Raw genomic sequence first — 20,160 nt, 5'->3', positions numbered from 1 at the left:
ACAACCCGAGCAGTGAGCAGAGCACCAACCATTCTGCTGTGCCAGTTACAACGGGCATTTGCCAGCTCGTTCAGGCAGCTCCCCCAGGCTTCCCAGATACTTTCCCATTAATGAATAATTTGCACAAGTAATGATAATAAAGGGAAACCACATGAGCTGTCACCCTACAAATTGCCCGGAGCCCAGGGGATACTTGGGCAGAATATTTCTGTATCAACCCAGGGTGAAGCTGATAGTGCTGGAGTCTTGTGTGCTCACAATGGGGAACCCCCAACCCAGGGAGCTTATCCAGAATCCAGGAGAGGGAAGGATGCCCTACAGTGGGAGGGAAGGGATTGGTGCCCCCAGACTTGCAGCTGGGAGGACAGAGCTGGTGGGAACAGGAAGCAGGTTCCAGACAGCCACAAGTGCTGGGGGAGCACAGAGCACCAGTGCCACCATTCCCAGACCTTCCTCACCTGCTTTTCCCCATCAGCTGGTGACATTTCCCAGCAGGGGCAGTGACTCCACATGCCTTGCTCCATCACAGCGCAGGACCTGGCCCAGCAACCGCCTTGCCAGAGCACCACAGTCCACACCACCAGTGCCCAGCAAGTCTGTGGCAAATCCGAGATGGACCCACCAAGCAACACTGCCAGCCCAGAGACTCTCCTGGGCCCAAGCAACACCTCCACCCCCTCCAGAGTAGTGCCCAGAGCCCCCCAGCAGCACGGGAGAGGAGCTGGATCGCAGGCACTCACTCTCCCACTGACACCCAGCCCCTCTCCAGACTGCGAGATTGAAAAATGAAATATGAAACTTCCAGATTTCACTGGATTTACACCCAGAAGCTCAGTGCCAGCCTGTCCTGCTGATTCCCACCCCCAGTACCCCCAAGGCAGAGTTGGTGCCCTGTGAGTTGGCCAGTGCACATCTCAGCCCACTGATCTTACAGTGATCGTGTCACTGTATTGTTATAATCTCCCAGTGCCTGATTCACCTTAGACTTTCAGAACAGGCTATGGGACATGTGCAAACACATGCCCTGGAATGGGTGGACGTGGTGGGACTCCATGGAACCAGCTGGAACCCAGCTCCCAGGAAAGCATCCTCCACACACAGAGCCAGCTCCCAGCGCTGTGCATCACACAGGAAATCACCACGTGAGAGAAGAGTCAGGTACTCACTTGATCTTCAGGCTGGCCAGCATTGTCTTGTCGATCCTGGGGAGAGAGGAGAGCAGGGCATTAGTGCGGGCACAGGGGTTGCAGGTGTAGCGGGGGGGTCAGGTACTGGGGTCTCCTGCCAAACACAACCTCAGCATCTACTTCAGAGGTGCCAGTGCTCTGGCTGACATGACAATCACCACAGAAGGACTTCATCAGAAAACAAATTCAGCCAAAATTTAACCCAAAGTGAAGCCTGGCAGCAAGCAAGACAAAATCCCCCCAGTTCTTTCCTGTTGGTGACCAGTGCAGAACTGCTGCCTCCCCACCTGCAACGGCAGAGGTGGGTGAGCTGGGCAGCAAAGGAGGACATCACCCATGTCCTGACTATTTCCAAAGTACAGCTCCCACAAAACATGTACACGTGATAGACCTGTGAGAGCCCTGACGTGCTGGGAAGATCCCACCAAACCCCACAAACGTCACCCTCCCTGGGCAGACAGAATACAGAGTAGCCACATTGGTCCCAGCCCCAGATGGCTCATATGGAATCAGGAGCCCCAGTTCATTCACTCATTTCCTTGGCACCATTAATGAGTGCCCATCTCCACAGAATCATTATAGTTAGAGTCATATTAATATTAATTAATGCAAATCATAGTAATGTCTCAAAATGCAAAACAATGTCTTTTGGCAGTCATTGCAAATGCTCTGTTATCTGCCACATGGAATCAGTTCCACATCTCAAAAAAGATCAAACAGCAAAAAGAGCACCCCCAACCCCCTCTTGTTTCGTGCTGTGATCACAGAGGACACAGCACAGCCACAGCAATACAGCTTCCCCTCTGCTCACAGCTTTACCTTCACCACCCCCAGCTGGGCTCTGCTGTCACGAGGTGGCTGCACCCGCGGGTGACACGGCAGGGCCAGGTCCCAGGTCCCCAGCACGCCGTGCCACAGGCTGAGCCTGACAGGGACCAGGGCAGAGGCACCATCACCCCTCCCAGGGTCCCTCTCTTGCACCATCATTGCACTCACAAAACCCCACGGCCACAGGAGCTCCATTCCAGGCACTTCCCCAAACATGCTCTGCCCTGAAGAGCCAGAGCACTGCTGCTCCTAAAAATAGACCCAGGGCACCTGCTTTTGTCACTTAATACCTAACAAGCCTGCCCAGATCTTGTTGATCATTAAATCAGGTTGAATGCTAGGTGGCAGAGCTTTTCCCAGACTTGGTGGTAGGTGCAAAGGAGCCCAGGGGGAGTGGGTGCCTGGGGCAGCGCCTGTGGGACCTGTGCCCGAGTGGAGGCTGCACGAGTAGCTCCATCCGGAGCCACGGGAAGGAAAACCAGTCGTTATTTGGCCTCAGAGAGAGAAGAAAGAAAAAAAAGTCAAAACAACAAAAAAAAGAAACACACAGGAAAGAAACTCCTCTGCTTGGGAAACCGCAGTGGCACTATGACTATGAGAGCAGTTTGTCTGCCCTGCCCTGCTGCCAAGGAGGCAAAGTGAAGCACCCCATGCCCGTGCTCTGGTACAGCCCTGGGGCTCCACAGCCCTGGGCAGCGCCAGTCCCAGGGCAGCACCAGTCCCATGGCAGCACCAGTCCCAGGGCAGCACTCACAGTGGCTTTGCTTGCCATGTGCATCCCTTCAGTCAATGTGGGGGCACCACGTCTGCCCCCCAAGACAAGCACGCTGCTCCAGGACCTCGCCAGCAGCAGATGCAGCCGGTAGAGAGAAAAAAAAAAAAAAAAAAAAAATTTCCAGCCCAGCAGAGGTTGGAAATAGCAAGTGCAGCCACAGCGAGCGGCGGCTGGGTGTGCCCGGACACCTCACACGCGGCCCCACAGGAAGGGTGGGTCGGCCGGGACCGTGAGAAGATGCAGGTGCAGGGACAGGGCTGTAGCAGGTCCCTTCTTTTCCCGTAAACGCCCAAGGAAAGGTTCTCCTGGCCGCGCACGGGAGCGTCTTCCCCAGGGACCCAGGGAGATGCGCACCGACCCCTCGGGAGCTCCCCCGCAGCACATGGAGGATGGGGCTCCTCCCCCGCGCTCCCCGCCTGTATCTCTCACCACGCAGACACCGACACTGGTGTCTAAAGGAAAGCCCATGTCCTGTTCCCCCAGCCCTGACTGTGATGGTGGCACAGCCCAGCCAGCACAGCAACCAACAGCCAGTGCAGCCCCTCCGCAGCCGACACGGCCCCCCCCACCAGCCGGCAGACCACATTTTCCTGAGTGGTTCTCCAGCTTGCAGTCGTCTTTTTCCTGCAACTGCCAAAGCACAGCAGAAAAACAACAGAGCAAAGCCCAGTTGGCCCCTGAACACCTCTGCCAAGGGGGGCTCACGGCTCAGCTCCACCGCAGTGGAAGCTCCCAGGATGCCCCCAGTGCACTCAGAGCCCCAGAGCCACTGCCCCCGACAGAGACTGTGGGGCAGAGCTGTCCAAGAGCTGCGATTTGTCCACCACAAAATGAGCCCACATTTCACAAAACTTATTTGTACAGAAGTTTATCCAAGTGCTCCCTTCCCCTTTGTGTGTAAAAAACCCAAAATCCAGCCAAGGCAGCTCACTTGGTTTCAGCGAGGCGTGTGCTCCGTCCCAGGGGATTCTGCCCAAAGCCTCAGTGTGCTGGCTGCCCCCCACAGCCCTCACAGTTACTCAGCATTTCCCCCAGCGGGTCTCAAGCAGCTCCAAGCCCACAGCACCACATTTTCCCTCAAAGCCTTGGAGCTGCCATTGCCCAGTCCTGGTCCCTACAGCTGTTGCAGAACAGAGAGGGGGCAGAGCAACCCTCTGCCCCAAACACCCAACACCATTACAGTGTCACTGACTGGGCTTGATCACAGTCACACAGCACAGACCTGGAATGGGCATAAAACACCTCGGAGAGGGGACCTGGAGAGAGGGCAGAGGGAGAACAGTGCATTTTCTTAACTATTTCCCTACAGATCAACACCTCTTGGAGGGAAGGGACAGGAGCAAACAGGCCCACTGAACTCAGGGTGCAGGTGAGAGCCGTGGTGCTCTGCTGAGGACAGACAGAGCAGCAAGAGAAAGGTGCAGGGGCATAGAAGCTCTTGCAGGTGACGTGCCCACAGGAGCCCACCATGAGCTCCCAGGGAGGTTTCCTCCCTGTCTGGCCCTCACGAGGCTTTGCTGTGTTGAAGCTGTGCTGGGCTTCCCGCGGGCACAGAGGGAAGAAGGTCCTTCCCAACACCCACACACTCCTGTTGGCACTGGGTTGTGGGAAAGGCTCTGCTATGAGGGCAGAGCCACCACGTACTGCAGCGCGTGGTGCTTCCTCCTTTGAAGCCTCAGAGGGAAGAAAAGCTCCTCACATGGCTCCCAGAAGTGAGGCGGGGAGGGAAAGGGAAGGCACTCACCAGCCGTAGCCGCCGAAGGAGACGCTGCGCTTCCTCTGGAACATGGTGGCGGCTCAGTGCTGCGGCCACGGGGGCAGTGGTTATGGGGCAGTGGCACTCGTGTGCCAGCCCTGCAGGGCACAGCCACAGCGGCACTTCCTGCTGTGAGGGAGCTGTGCTGGGGCGGGGGGACCCCGGCACCTCCTGGTCAGCCGCCCCCAGCACAGCAGCGCATGCACACATGCACACACCAACACCACAAAAAAGTCATTTCCTTTCCTTTCCGTGGCCACAGGCTTTTTGCAACCTCACTGCAAATATCGTATTTCTCCTAATGGCAGGAGCTTCTGTGTGGGCACCGGGGCTGAGCCGTGGACATGTGTGGCCCACAAACGTCATGCCCTGGGCTGCCCCAGCCACCAAGGCCCAATCCAGAGGGTCCTGGTGGCAGCACCATGGTCTGCCTCTTCCTCTGTCCCTGAAATGGTAGGGCTGCAGTCACGGCACAAGGCTGGCTCCCTGGCAGGGGAACCTCCACCTGCCCCTCCAGTGCCCCTCCAGGGACATCCAACTAAAGGCATCAAACCTCAGTAAGCAAAAACCCCATCATCTCATCTCTCATGGCAAACAGATCCCACTGCCCTAGAGCCCAGCGAGCCAGCTCCCACCAGCTCCCACACAGCTGCCTGCAGCACACATGTTCCTTCCTCTGCTTCCCCAGCAGCTCTGTAAAGCTCAACTGGCATCTACAGCCTGACCACCACACAAACCCCTCCATCCTTTAACAGCCAGGCTTCAGAAATCCCATGGAAATGCTGACCTCTAGCTGGGTATGAGCTCCCATCCATCTCAAATCCCAAGAAAACAGAAGCTGTTCCCTGCACCAGGCTTTGGGCATTGCGGGTCACAGCAGAGCTGTGGGGAGATGAGCCAAGCTCCAGGGGTGGGCATGGTGCCCAGTCCCCACAACTTCCACTTCCCCAAACCAGCCAAGAGTGCCCGTCTGCACCCACTCAGGGCTGGGCTACCCTGGGGGATCACCCTCCACCAGTCGAAAAGGAAGGGTGGGAACCCTGAGCACCCCTCGGCAATCAAGGGGCAGGGGGAGCTTTCCTGAGGCCACAGAGTGACCCTGGAGTGTAGCCTGGCACTGCAGCCAGGAGGGGGGAGCTGCTCACCCACACATCATCCCCTGTGCCCACGGGATCCAGGAGCCCAGAGCTCACCTCCCAAAGCTGCAGCAGCTCAAAGGCCAGTGACAGCCCCTGACTGCCAAGGTCTGACCAGATCAGCTACAGAACACTCACCTCCCACCCTGGTGATCCAAACCAAGGTCTGATGCAGACATACAGCATCCCCTCAGCCCGACACTCCAGGCAGTGCTGGCTACGGGGACTAAGGCAGCTGTAGCCCAGTGCTCTCATCCAAGCACCCAAAAGCTGTAAATTGAGAGACATTTGCATTTTGTCTGATGTGTGAAAGAAAGGGTGGGGGGGGGAGGAGACAGTATAGGGAGTTGGAGAGAGAAATCACTCAACTCCAGGGAAAAAACTTGGATTGAAATCTAGCTATTTCAACTCCTACTTTTCTGCCCACAGCCTTAAAGGGATGAAAGGATGGAAATTCTTTGCATTTTAGAGCTCTTAAGGACATTATTAAAAAAAAAAAAAAAAAACAAACAAACAAACAGGCTGCAGGCTTTGCAGCCATAATTCAGGTACCATGAAGCATCTGGAGCGGACATTTGCTTGGAGCACGTTTGCTCCTGGCCTGCATGATCCTTGTCAAAGCTCTGCATCAACAGCACTGTGTGACGTTATTCTCTCGCTTCATCTTCCCCCAGGTCTCATATTCCTTATACTCAACCCAGCTGATTTCTGCCCAGCTCTACTGAGCTGCTCACAATTAAAATGCCTGAAAATAAAAGCAGGGAGCTTCCTGCACAGCCAGGCTCTGCCACACAAGGGAATAACACCCAACACATCCTCTTCAGTGCAGCCCTGCACACAGAGGTGTGGGACAGGGAGCGACAGCAGCTGCGGGAAGCTCTGACCTTAGCTGGCACTACATCGGGAACAACTTGGAGAGTCACAGAGAAACAGCCAGCTCTCCATTTAGACCTTTCCCCTTGCAGCACCAGCTACTACATCTTGTTCTGCCACTTCAGCCCCGTGTGAACTCGTGGCTGCTGGAGGTGACAGGGAAGCAGGGAAGGTGACGGGGACACACACAGCAAGGCAGGGCCCAACTCCCCTTTGCTAGGAGGTCATCACAGTCAGCAGGTCAGAATCACTCCAACAGCTCTTTCTCATGTCTCATCTGTGCTAAATTACAGAGTAATCACACACCTCTCCCAGGATTTTGGAGCGCAGGAGGGCAGGACCTTGGCATGGCCATAGGAACACATCTCCCTTTCCTGCTGCCCAAGAGAGTGTGGGGCAACCCCCATGGAAACCCACCTCACCCCACACCAGTGCCCAGGGAAGGGTGGAAGCCTGCTCCCCATCCCCACGTGTCTGGCAGCCCCCCAGGGCCATGTCAGCCACCACAGATACAGGTGATAAACTACATTTGTACCAGGCAAAGGTTAAAAATACACCAAGAACCCAACCCCAGCTCCTCCGAGGCCACCAGTCTCCCTTGCTCCCAGGAACCACATCATCCCTTGCTCCTGGGTACCACAGCACCACCTGCCCAGCACCACCTCGCCTGCATGGGAGTGCATCCAGAAATAGTCTCTGCAATGACATTTTCTCACTTCCCCTCTTCCCCCCGAGGTATTTCACACAGTTGGGCTCAAAAACAAAAGGGAAAACAACCCTTCCCCCTTTCAGAGCAGGCACAGCCAAATCATAACCGAGCAGCCAAAATTAGGGAACAAAAGCCCTGGGGGAGGACAGCTCCTCAGTACCATCTACCTCAGTCTAAATTAACATCTCTCAGGGACCTCTGCTAGAACCAGGATCCCATCACTCCGACCCAACCCAGTGAACAGCCTCAGCCCACTGGGAACACTGGGTATGGGCTGCCACACTGCTGGTAACACCTCAGAGCAGGATGGTGCCCAGGAAGGGCAGCATAATCCTTTTTGTTACTGGGCTAAGAGACTGATTTCATCATTAGTGCTTTAATATCACCTGCGGCACTTTGAGGGCATCCAGCTTGCTATTATGACTCTAAGGAAGGTTGTGGGCACCCAGAAATATTAGATTTTGTCCTGGCAGGAAGAACACATTGTGCACATCATCAGAGCAAAGGAGAACAGTGTCCAAATTAACTCTGACTCAGTCCATGGAATATTTTTAATGCTATTTTCTCCCCTTTATGGTGCTGCTAAAGTGAAAAGAGTAACTCAATGTCTTAAATGCAGCTTCCCACAAACCCCAGCTTGCTCTCAGAGGTGGCTCTTTGCCACTCAACAGCATGAGGTTAGCAGCACTCACTGGCCATCACAGGGCTCCGTCAGCCACCACACCTGGGAGGGGACACTGTGTGCCACCCAAGAGGAGAGCTTCAGCTGAAGGACAGGAAAGCCGAGGACAGCTGCTAGACAGACCTTCCTGAGACCAAGGTTGTGCACAGCCCACACTGCAAACCACACTCCAGCTCCTCTTCCACATTCTTGAGGAACCACTGACATCTCATGGTTTCATCCCTACGTCCAAAGCGATCTGATCCCTCCTGCTCAGTTCTATGGAAACAGCTGAAAAACAAATCCTGGAGGAAGCCACCACTCAACCTGAAAAACGCCACTTCTCAGACAGTGGTACAGAGGGTACACCCACCCAGCTGTGGCACCACCAGCATTCCCAGCAGCCTGGGGAGCACCCAGTACAGAGGAGGTCCCCACACACTGGGCACCACAGCACGGAGGAGGGGAACCCAGGAAAGCAACAGGTGCCAGCTGAGCCACACCCCAGCACTGGCCTGTGCCCCCCAAAACCCTGCTGGTTTCTCTCGGCATCACATGACCCAGCTCTTTGCTGCAGAGGGACACAGATCGTGCCTCATCACAGCCCCACATGTAGAAACTCATCATACAGGCTCATTGAATTCTTCTCTGCCCATTGTGAATTTAACATACAGAGTCATTTGTTTTCTCAAGTCCACCCATTTTAGAGCCCTCCCTTGCCAGTGAGGGCATGAAATTCTCTGGAGAGGCTCTACCTAGGAAAAGCCTGTTCAAGTACACAAATTTTCTGTGCCTGTTTTCCCCACCTCTTCCAGCCATCCACTCCCTAAGCAAGTGGAGCCCAAGGGAGGATGCTTCAGGAGAGCAGCAGAGACCTGCATCCACATGCACTGTGCCTCCCCAGGATCCAGCAGGAAGGTTGCTCTGTGGCTCCATATGGGTGCCTTGCTCAGGATGATCCAGAGACAGGGCAGGCATCGCTGCTCCCTCCGCTCCTCGCTGTGCCAGGGGCATCCCTGCTGCAGGCAGGCCAGCAGCTGCCACGTCCCTGGGCACTGTCACCATGGCTACCTGCACATCCACTGCGCATCCCACACCACAGCCCAGGGTCCCCACTGCAGGGGGAGCTCATCGCCTGCTTGCCCGGGCGCCGCAGGGGCCAGTGGAGGAAGGATGCTTTGGGCAACCACCGCATTCCCGGTGGCAGGCTGGCACTGGCAGCAGCACCGGGAACCAGGGAGCATTTGGCCCAATTCACACGACAAATACGGGGGCAGGATGGAGTGGGGGAGGGTGACTGCAGCCAATGAAGAAATTATGGAGAGACAGAAAAAGAACTGCTTAAACTAAAAATCAGGGCTGGAAAAACATGGGGGCGGGAGGAAAGCATGGGAATGAGAGAGTCCTGAACAAGCTTTGACTGGAAATTAGGTTTCTAATCTTCAATACAGTCTCTGGAACAGTTTCCTAATAACAGAAGTAAAGGAACAAAAAAAACCCAAAAACTTAACTGAGGCTTAGCATGTTTGTGAAGACATTACACGAGATAGCAAAATCTAGTGGAAGATGTCCCTGTCCATGGCAGGGGGGTTAGAACTGGATGCTCTTTAAGGTCCCTTCGACCCAAACCATTCTGTGATGCTATGGTGCCTGCAGCAGCAGGGCACTGGGCTCACTGACCTGCTGTGTACCCCTCACACCTTTTGCCAGGGGCTGCTCCTCCAGCCACCCCTGCCCTGCACCCCAGCCTTGGCAACAGGCAGGGATGCTGTGGCTGCCCGAGGCCAAGCTGTGCTGGTGCAGGGTCAAACCTCAGCTCGGGTTCAAGGCCAAACACATGGTTCCCTCTGAATGTTGCAAACAAGGCACACAGGGCTTGGACTTGAGCTTTTCCAAATCCCGGTACCTCTTGTCAACATCACCTATATTTTTTCCACCATTTTGGGTCGTTTTTGCAAGAGCCAGGCTAGATTCAAATCAGAGTCAAGACACAGTCTTTCTGTTTTGGCATCCAACTTGGAGACAGATGTTAACTTGAAGCAGGGATTCGTCTACCCCCATGAGGTTGCAAAGAGGTCTGGAGAGAATGAGCTGTTTTTAGCTCCTGGAAAAAATGTCTCTGCTCCTGTTGCTGCTGAAGTCCTGTTCCTGTTTCCACAGCAGCCGCTAACAACACGCAGAGCATCTGACCAGGTACACAACAGGCAGCAGCAGGACAGGGACCCTTCAAGCAGCCCCCAGAACTCTGCCACCATACAGATATGCTTAGGGGTGAAGGGAGGGAAGAATGATAAAACAAACAAGCAAAGAAAAAGGCAGTTTTGTTGCTGTGGTTATCATCCCCTGTGGGAGGAACCAGCAACAGAGGGAGAATGCAGTATCTGCGAAACGTGGTGTGTGCGAGCGTGAGCCTGCTGCCTGCAATCACGATGCATGTTGGATCTGAATTTAGACTCTTTGGCGTGATTCCAACCCTCAATAAGTCGTGCCGTGTGGACAGATATTATATCCCTTCTGCTACTAAAACAACAAGCAGTCTTAAATAAAACAGCAGAGCCTGGAGCGTGCAGAAGACACCAGCACCTGGCAGGATCCATCTCACACCCTGCATTCACCAGGGATGCAGGCGACATCTCACACAGCCCTCACAGGCTCTGTGGAGCTCCACACGAGGAACACCGGTGCTCTGCCCTCGGGGATGAGCGGGTTGAAGGGAAATGCTCAGCCTGGTGAGCAGACATTGCTCTGCTTCCCCGGCAGGGATGAGCTGCAGCCTTGCTCAGGGACAGCGACGGGAAGGGTCATCCCAGTAGACTGGAGCGGGGTGCGCAGAGAGGCTCAGACGGCCCTTTTCTGTGTGAACACCTGGGGCTCCCCAGCCAAGGAGGTGCCCGGGGGGGGCAGGACCGACCCCCCGCACCCCACCGAGCCCCACCAGTGCTGTTCCCGGGGACAGCGGGCAGAGCCCCGCACGGACCGGTGGATGACTCCTCCTTGAACGGTCAATATTTAAGGGCAGCGCCGGTAGCCACCTCGCCGTCACCCCACACACGGGTCCCGCTCCCAGTCCCCGGCCCCAAGCCCCCGAACAGCCCCCGGGTTCTGGGTCCCGCTCCCAGTCCCCGACCCCAAGCCCCCGCACAGCCATCGCGGCTCCGAACGCAGCCGGAGAAGCCGAGAGCCGTGGGGCAGCTCCGCTGCGGGTCTGCCCGCGCTCCGCCGAGACCCCCGGGCTCCCGCGTGCCCCGCCACGAACACGTACGTACCGCGGAGGATGGAGCCGCAGCCCCGCACCGTCCCTGCCGCTCCCGCCTGCGGATCCCGCCGCGGTGGCGGAGCCGGCCCCGCGCAGGGCGGTGCGGGGCGGTGCGGGGCGGTGCCGGGTAGGGCGGTGCAGAGCGGGGCGGGGCCGGGCGGGGCGGTGCGGAGAGTTGCGGGGCGGTGCGGGGCGGTGCGGAGCCGGGCCGTGCCAGGCGGAGCCGCGCGCGCTCCCCGCCCGCCGCCGCGGCCCCGGGATCCCGCAGCGTGCGCGGGCACTGAGGCTGCGGGGGCAGAGCCGACTCCTGCCACCCTGCCCTGCCCTGTCTGCAGGGGCTCAAAGGCAGCAAGCAACGCGTCCTCGACGTGGGTCCCTCCTCACTCCCATCCCAAGGAGCAGAAGCTGGCGCAGGCGGCCCGGCTCGGCTCACAACAGCTCTGTGCCCCAGCAGGGCCAGCAGTGCCCCGCGGCCGCTGTCCTGCCTGCTGGCACAGCCTGGCAAACAGCCAGGCACAGCCTGGCACAGCCTGGCAAACTCGGGACCTGCCGAGCCAGAGTTTGCTTTTGGGCTGCCCTGGGCGACGGCCCCAGTCTGAGTAAACATTTTATCCCCATAAGACAGATGCTGCTCATAACTGGCCGCTGGTGTCCCACAGACTCTCCAGACTGCTCCGGGTAACTTCCCATCTCTCTGGGAAATCAAAAGAATCCACTACAATTAACCCCTTCGGGAAATCAAATTAATCTAGTGAAATTAACCCCAACAGCACTTAACATTAATTATAAATGATGTTACACGCATTTCAGTTGCACATGCCAAATGATACACGTGCATCAGGGGTGAGGTTAACCCAGTCTCTGACAGCAATTTGGAAAAATTAGTTAAAATCAATAACCAGCACAGTCATCTCAGTTTCTAGAAAGCCTCTCCAGCGGCAGACAGAGGAATTACCGTCACGGGAAGCAGCTGGCAGCAGCAGGCATGTATGCCATGGCTCCTGCCGAGAACAGCAGGCCCTTACACTCCTAGAAGCCTCTTCCAGGTGTGGACGTCACCTCCCTCCCTCTCCACCCTGCTCCAGGGTCTCTGCACCCCCAGAGACGCCTTGCCCTGCAGGAAGAGCACCCACAGCCCTTCCTACCCTGGGAAAGCTGAGCCTTTTGGGCACCCCCTCCCTCTGCAGCCACCTTCCCACTGTTGTTCTTGTCCATGTGATTCTGGGCAGATAAATACTTCAGGGCTTTAAGGGCTCTTGGAGCAAAACTGCTGTTGAAATGGAGAGGGAAAAGCTTTTAGTGCGGCAGCCACCCAGGGACTCAGCATGTTCCAGAGCTCTTCGCAGGCCAGAGAACAGACGCGGCGCTCTCTGTGTCTGGAGGCCCATGAGGCTTTTATGTTAATGGTGTTTTATCATCAAACACAGGATGGGAACAGACAGCGATGCATATGCATCAGCAGGGAGAGCCACGGCATATGCCTGGGATGCAGCTCCCAAGGGGAGAATTTAAGCACTGAACAAAATCGGAATATCAGAACGTATATTTTCCAGTGATCACTAATGGCTGGGCCCTGGCTCCCAACTGGTTTTTAAGTAAATATTAAGTGTGCTGCATGCATAAAGTGAATCCTCAACAGGTTTTTGCTTGACCAAAAGCACGGGGAGTTTAAAAGCAAAGTTTGAGTGGACAGGCAGTAAGTCCCTTCCACTGCTTTAAACCTAATGGCACATACACGGTGTTTGCAGCTCCTGGTACAGCTACTGCACCTGGAACTTTATTTTAAAGCAAAGCTCAAGATGTTCAGGTGTCCCAGGGCTCCCAGACAGGCTGGGCTTAGGTGGCCCATGTCAAAACCACGAGGGCTTGTGACAGAGCAAGCGGCACTGGCAGGTGATGTGCCCGTGCTCCCCCAGCCCTGCACCCACTGGCCCACCTTACCTGCTGGGGGAGCTCAGGTCTGCCCGGCTGACGATGCGGTGCTGGTGGGGTGAGTAGAGCCACTGGAAAGCCGTCAGTGTCCTCTCCTCGATGCGAAAGCGGCCTTCTCGCACGTACCTAAAAATAACATCCAGAGAGACTGAAATATTCATTAGTGCTGGATTGCGGGGAGGGAGAGGCAGGACACAGGGAGTGGCTGGCTCGGCAGTGCCACTCGGAGCTGCGAGTCCAACACCACCACGTTCTTCAGTGGAAGCAGAAAATGACATTACAGACTCTCTGCCTGCATCCCTGCACCATCCCTGTGTCCCACTGCCCATCAGCCAGCCCTCCCACGGGCACGTGGCCATGGCTGGGACAGGGCATTCCTTGAGGGTGACCCCCAGAGAGGGGGTCCCTACACCCTCCAGATGGGCATCTGTGGGGCCACTGCCAGCTGTAGCCCCTGTACAGCCCCCAACCAACATGGAACCCCTGGGCCAGGCCAGGTCAATTATGAGCACACATAATTGCCACGTGCAAAAAAGCAAAGAGCAAACATTTCCAAAGCACCATAGGATACTCCTCTGTAAAGGCCCGGGGGGCAGAGGTACAGCACTGTCACCCTGGGGCACAGCCTGCCCCCAGTACCCACCCACCTCCTCCCCACCACCAGCCCTGTCCCTAGGCTATCACTAGCTTTGAGGCCAAGATAATGCATTTCTAGCATCATTTCAAATGTCAGGCCAGATACTGATGCTTATTGAGTAATATTCAAGTGATGAATCGATGATTATGAATTCAATTAAAGAAGTACGGATTCTCTGTCAAGTGAGCAAAAGCCTGGTAACCACAGTTGTTCTCATCTTTTAGAATAAAATCCTGCTGCCTGCCTCCATCCCAGCAGCCAGATGCACTTCACACACCCTCCTCTGAACATGAAATTTCATCAGCAAGCCATTAATAATTTAAAGCACCTATGGTACTGGCTGAGGACTCACACACACACAGCTGCAGAGCCCATGAACCTCAGCCAGGGCTGGGGCAAGCTCATGTCCTCTCCTCTGTGTGTGGATGCTCCAGGAGGTTCATTGCCAACATTAACTACAAGGATCTGGCCACGTTGCTTTGATGGGGCAAAGGGGATGCACCACAGTGCCATGAGCTCCACGCAGCCCTGATGAGCCGCTTGCTGCTGCTGGGCTCTGCCACCCGCCTGAACCCACCCTGCCCAGCCCAGCACTAGAGGGTCCTGTGGAGCAGGGGGTGCAGGAACCTGGACCTCCTGCTGCAGCTAAAGGAAGGGCTTCTTGAGCATGCCAAGCACAGAGTGACCTGCCAATTTTCTTGGTAAAAGCAACCAAGCATGGTGCAGTCCCAGTGCTCCCTGCAGCCCTGATATACGATAACCCTGCACAGAGCAGAGTCAGGGAAGCCAGGGTGTCCTTTGGGAAGTGAGGGGTGATGCAGTGGAGATGCAGAACAGCCAACCCAAGCAGCTGCTGTAACAGTTTGTGTCTAAGTGTGCAAAGAAAAAAGTGTCCTTGTCTGCAAGAGGGGGGGGGGGCGGGGAAGAGGAAAAAACAAAAAAGCTTCAGTGACTCCCACTCTGGCTACTCGCCCGGGATTGCGGGGCTCCCACCCACAGCTGGGGCTCCGGTACCCAGCCCCGGCCTGGCTCAGGCTCTGATCCCGCCCGGGAGCTGCTGGGACCAGCCTGGGCCCCATCCCGGAGCTTCCATCAGTGTCCCCGCGGAGTCACCCAGCCACAGCTTGGCATCGCCGCAGCGCCCTGCTCAAAAGTCACAAGCTTCGGACGTCACAAACTGCACAATTCAACATAAAAGAACACAGAGAAAGCTTGTTCCCAATGTCAGCCCGTCCCGGTTGCTCCGGGCACGGCCAGCGCCCTGTTCCCAGCCCCATCCCTGCACGCCAGAGCTCAGAGCAGCCCCAGCACCCCACGCGTGTCCCGGGGACTCCCCCCGGGTGGGGGGACCCCGGCATCCCCGGCACGCTGCCGCTCCCACGCTTCCTTCTGCGCGGGCAGGGACTTTTCCGGGTGCAGGAAGTCTTTGGGATCCGACTCTTCTGCTTCTACAGGAACCCAAATGCCAGCAATCCCCCTCCACGCACTCATCCGCCCTCTCCCTGCACCCCAGCGTGTCCCCCCCCAGCTGGAGCAGCCGCCCCACCGGGAACCCCCGCACCGGGACACCCCCCGACAGCCGGGACCACGCGGCGCCCCTTGCAGCGCCCGCGATCCGGTACGAGCTCCCGTGTCCCTCCAACCCCACTCGGGGCTCCCCCGCGAGGGCTCCTCTCCTCTCCCGTAGCGTGGGCTGGGAGCGCCCCCCACGCTAAAGCCCAAACCCCCTCACGAACTGAGCCCCTCCCGCTCTCCCCCTTCCGAGTGTGCCGGGCCCCCCCGCCGCACTCACCAGCGCACCAGCTCCCACCGCCGCTCTCCTGCCGCTTTGCCAGAGGCCATCCCGGGGGTCCCGCCGGGCGGGGGGGACCTGCAGACCCCGCTCGGAGCCGGCGGCGGCTCCTCAGCACCGGCCCCGGGGCTGAGCGGCTGCGGCGGCTCCTGCGCTCCCGCCCCCTCCGGCGCCCGGGGGGACCCGGGACGGGGGGGCCCCTCGGCCCCGGGCAGGTGCGGGGGGGCCGCCCCTCGCTGCCCGGTTATGTAAAGCGTTATGCAATGTCCCCCACCGGGGCAGCCCCGACGGACGGCCGGGAGGGCTGCGGGGGCGGGAGGGGCACACAACGCCCCCGGTACCCCTCTGCGGACCCCGGAGTCTCCCACCGACCAGCTGGATCCCATCCAGGGCTCCAGGGAAACATTCGTTTTCCAGCCTTTCAGATGCTTAGAGCAAGTCTGCGCCGAGCATCCCAAAGGACCTCGGGAACAGCCACCGGGGTAAAGAAACCCTGAAACGAGCCCCTGCCAGCCCAGCCCTCCCCAAACCCCCCACTCACTCCACCTCTCACAACCAGTGCGCAGGGGTGAGTGGGGGCCACACCTGCACAATCTGGGGGCTGGACCCCACCCCTGGTTCTGTCACAGTTCTTGCTCACCGTGAGAGTACCCACCCAAATCACTGGGCAGAACCATTCTCTCATAGAAGGAGCCCTGAGCCAGAGGTTCCCCCTTGGGAGCCCCTGGGTGCTGCGGGGGGCTCAAGAAGTAAATCAGGAGCACAATGTTCCTTCAAGGAGCTTCAAATAACACTGAAAGCTGTTTCTCAAAAGTGGTTTTCTGGCACTAAATCCTCACTTTTCTGGTCTTTGAGAACTTAATTCACAGCTCAGCAAACCCAGGATCCATAATCCAACAACTTCATTTAAACCAAATGGCATTAATTACTCAAATAAATACCTATTATTGGTAATTCTGGAGTCCTGCTGTTGTTGAGTCCAAAAGAATCTGAAGAGCACTGGTGCCTCCTCGCAGCTGGGCAGCAGAGGGTGCTTCCCTGTGCCAGCTGGAGAGGCTGCGCCTTGCCTGGGCCACAGAAAAGGAATCAGATGGGGGTCTTTCGAATCTGGGCAGTGACCTGCCCTCTGGAGGGGCTCTCACCTCCCATGAGTTACAGGCTCCAGGCTGGAGAGAACAGCCTGCCCAGACAGACCACGTCCACGCACTGCATGGGCAGCAGGCAGCTGCTCTGCTACAGGGGCACAGCACCTCGGCCCTCAGCTGGGTGTGTCAGCTGAAATGGTAACCAAGAAATCACTGGTATATCATATTTGGTGACCAGGCAGCAGAGGGCTCACTGCTTGGCAAGGCCCTGCTCTGCAGAGCCCCAGAGCTGTGCTGGGCCTCACATTTGCACACACAGAGGAATGTGTGTGCAGGGGGGAATGACTGAGGGGGTCTCACTACTCCAACCACTTGCGCTGCCCCCCAGCAGGGTAGAGCCATGGATGACCCTTCACTGACCCTCACCCCAGCCTTGGCTTCTCTCTCTAGCCCCTGTACCCCACTTCAGGAGGTCATGGGCAGGGGAGCAGTGATGGGACAGGGGGGAGGAAGGAGAGGAGGTTGAAACACCCTCCTGCCTCTGGAGCCCAGGAGCTGACCCACCTCTGCTTCAGCACAAAGATCTTTGCAGACCTCAGAGATTTAAAAGTAAAAACAACTTTTATTTTAAAATATTGGAAAAATCGGGAAAAAGTTGTAAAATAATGAGAAAAATAAAAAATTGGAGTGTTCGCATATCACATACATGCTAACCTGCAGGGATAAATTGCATGGCTTAGCTCAAGCAAATATCCTTATGAGTAGATATTTTACAGTCCCCGTGGAGATGTTAAGCTAATGTTAAATTTATTAAAACCCTCCAGCTTTTAGCCTTTAGATTTTACGGAGCCGCTTATTAGGTTCTTCAAAGCAATTAGAAGACACACACACTATGTTTCAATTAGGCTGAAAAATAGTATTTGAGGTGAAGTTAAACTCATTTTTAAATTAAATGCAAAAATCCCCCTAATAATTAACTCCAGGGTAGAGAGGGGGAAGCTCTGGTCTCAAAGCACTCCCATAGTCAGCCATAGTCCATAGAAGGGTGCAGGATTCAGGTTTAACTCCAGTGCACACAGGATGATTCCTGTTGGGAATCAGCTGTTTGGTCCAGGAACCAGTCACCGCCGAGGGGATCTGTGCTCACCCAGTGCAGGACCTTGGCCACATCCAGACTCGCAGGCAGAAGCTCCATCCCTCAGCTCCTCCAGCAGCCCAGGAAGGAGGGATGCGTGAGCAGGAGCAGCCCCAGGTGCTGCCCGGGGCGGTCTCTGCCCACTGACTGCGGCGCCGTGTAGGATCCCTGCCGTCCTCACCTGCCCTCCCGGGACAGGTATCTCGGCTAAGACGGGATCAATCAGACCTCAGTGTCGGAGTGAGACTCAGAGGCCTCTGAAAGCAGAGCGAGGCCGCGGTGCACAGCACACCTCACCCGGGGTGCACAGCACACCTTACCCGGGGTACACAGCACACCTCACCCCGCAGGGCAGCGCGGCCGCGACCCCCGCCCCGGCCCTCCCGCAGCCGCCCTCCCGCCTGCCCAGCACCGGCTGCGGGCTGTCAGCTCGGCCGCAGCAGGAAGCCCCGGCAGCACCGGGGCTGCAGCCCGACAGGACCGTGCTCCAGTGCCACCCACACCGACAGGGCCGCACGGGCACTGCCCGTGCTGGTGCCGGTGCCAGCACCGCTGTCCTTGCCGCTGTCCTTACCGCTGTCGGTACCGCTGTCGGTACCGCTGCCCGCGCCGGTGCCGCCGCCGCCGGTGCCGGTACCACTAGAGGTCAGTGCCGGCTCGGAGCAACGGCCGAGCCCAGCCCCTCTCGGCAGAGCTGCCGCCCGCAGCCCCACCCGCACCCCGCACCCCCCATCCACACGTCCCCGCATCCTCACATCCCTGCATGCCACATCCCGCATCCCCACATCCTCTCATCCTGCATCCCCTCAGTCTCCACCAGTCTCGCTCCAGGGGACAAACCACGTCGCTGCAGCAGAACCCGGGGCCGAGGTGCACAGTGGGTCCCCTCATGTCTGCTGCCCACATTGCCACACTGCTGAACGCCGGGGTCACCGTGCGCAGGGGCTGTCAGCGCCCTCACTGAGGCACATGGCAGTGAGATGTCTCCCAGCTGGTGTACAATGGGCAGGGAGCTGACTGGCTCTGCCCAACAGCCTCCAGACCTCAGTCACGCATCTGGGCTGAAAGCAGGGACCCCGCAATTCCTCCTGAAATGGCATTCCTGCCGTTTTTGCCTCATTATGTTATCACAAACAACTTCAGATCTGTTCAAGAAGCAGCTCCCTTCTCTTGGAGCAAGGGAGGAGTGGGGAAGGGTCACATCGTAACTGCAGTGCAGGACATCATGGTGGCTGGAGGCATCAGCAAAGGGACTGCCACGTCCTGCTCAGAAAAGCTGCCAGTGAAACCAGTTCACTGTGGAACTGGTGATGGAATTATCCTGTGCCATGCTGGGTGCAGAGGATGCGTGGTGCTCTGCTGCCATCCGGCGTGGCAGGCTGCATCCTGGAGCGATGACCTCATTTACAGAGCAGCTCTCCATCCCTGTGTGCCTGACCTTGACTGTTTTATCCAGTGGAAAATCAATGAAAATTGTTCAAACCTCGTGAAACATGATGCACTCAGATATCCCCTCTCCCCTCCTCCCATCTGTAGCTGACTGCTACTCAAGTTAGCACACAAGTTAGGGGAAGACACAACGTGACATTAAAAACACCCACACCCCCTAAACATGGCACACTGCCCTGAGAGGGACAAGTGACACCTGGGCAAGCATTGACCTGATGGTCACAAATGGGTGAGAGGGGCTCCTAATGAGACAGCACTTCTCTGAACAAGAAAGGCTGCACTCTTCTTCACACAGGCATCTGCCACCTCTTAACAACTTGTTGTTGCAAGAAGAACTCATTTTTCAAAGAAAACAAGTTGAGAGGAGACCCACACAGGAGTTGGCATGACTGGGTGAGCACTGGGAAGCCCCAAAGCTCTCAGTTGTGCTGGCTGAAGCTGCAAGCAGATCTGTCTGAATAACTCATTACAAATCAGCAGCTTGTGTGTGCATGTGTAGACCCTCAGACCCCACTGCTCATCTTTTCTCCTGATTTAATGATTTCTCTCTTTGTGCAAACTAAACTCAATCTCTCAATGAGCCCTAACACCAAAGCCAGCCTTCCTCTGCTACTAGACACAGCAGGCCAGGCTGGACCACACTGCTGTGCTCCATATCAGACCTGGAGCATGTGCTTCACTGCAGGCACGGCACAGTCTATCTGCCATGGCACACCCTCAGTCACTCTGTGGAGCACAGCACTCACTCAGAGCCTGGAAGCACCAAGGGAAGGAAAGGATGTGGGATAGTAGAATCATACCACAGACCATACCCCGTGGGCTGCCCTACAACTCCTCCGTGTGGTGGTTGTGCGCTGGTATAAGCAGAATTGAAGTAGTTTTAATGTGAGGATGGCAGCACAACCCAGCTGAGCATCAGAGCAGGAACACTGCACTCCCTGTGGCAGAT

At 56.8% G+C, this 20,160-nt stretch overlaps 1 protein-coding gene across 8 annotated transcripts in view; it reads right to left on the bottom strand.

Moving 5' to 3' along the window:
* The window catches only part of RAP1GAP2 (RAP1 GTPase activating protein 2), a 60,768-nt gene extending 42,418 nt beyond the window's left edge, over nt 1-18,350 (bottom strand). For 2 of the 8 annotated variants that reach the window (XM_017822745.1, XM_017822747.1), the window contains exons 1-2: nt 13,123-13,376; nt 1,167-1,202 (exon numbers count right to left, since the gene is read on the bottom strand). In XM_017822745.1, coding sequence (XP_017678234.1) covers nt 1,167-1,202; nt 13,123-13,274 — 188 coding nt within the window. In that variant the 5' untranslated portion in view covers nt 13,275-13,376. Of the gene's footprint in view, nt 1-1,166; nt 1,203-4,534; nt 4,598-11,191; nt 11,277-13,122; nt 13,380-15,542; nt 15,644-18,336 lie in introns of those variants that run through there. The other 6 variants (XM_017822754.1, XM_017822749.1, XM_017822746.1 and 3 more) reach the window with 6 other exon arrangements.
* Nucleotides 18,351-20,160: the final 1,810 nt, after the last annotated feature.

The sequence above is a fragment of the Lepidothrix coronata genome, unplaced genomic scaffold (assembly GCF_001604755.1).
Source record: "Lepidothrix coronata isolate B3197 unplaced genomic scaffold, Lepidothrix_coronata-1.0 Scaffold99, whole genome shotgun sequence".
Classification (NCBI taxonomy): Eukaryota; Metazoa; Chordata; class Aves; order Passeriformes; family Pipridae; genus Lepidothrix; species Lepidothrix coronata.
This window is presented reverse-complemented; position numbering and strand designations above follow the sequence as displayed.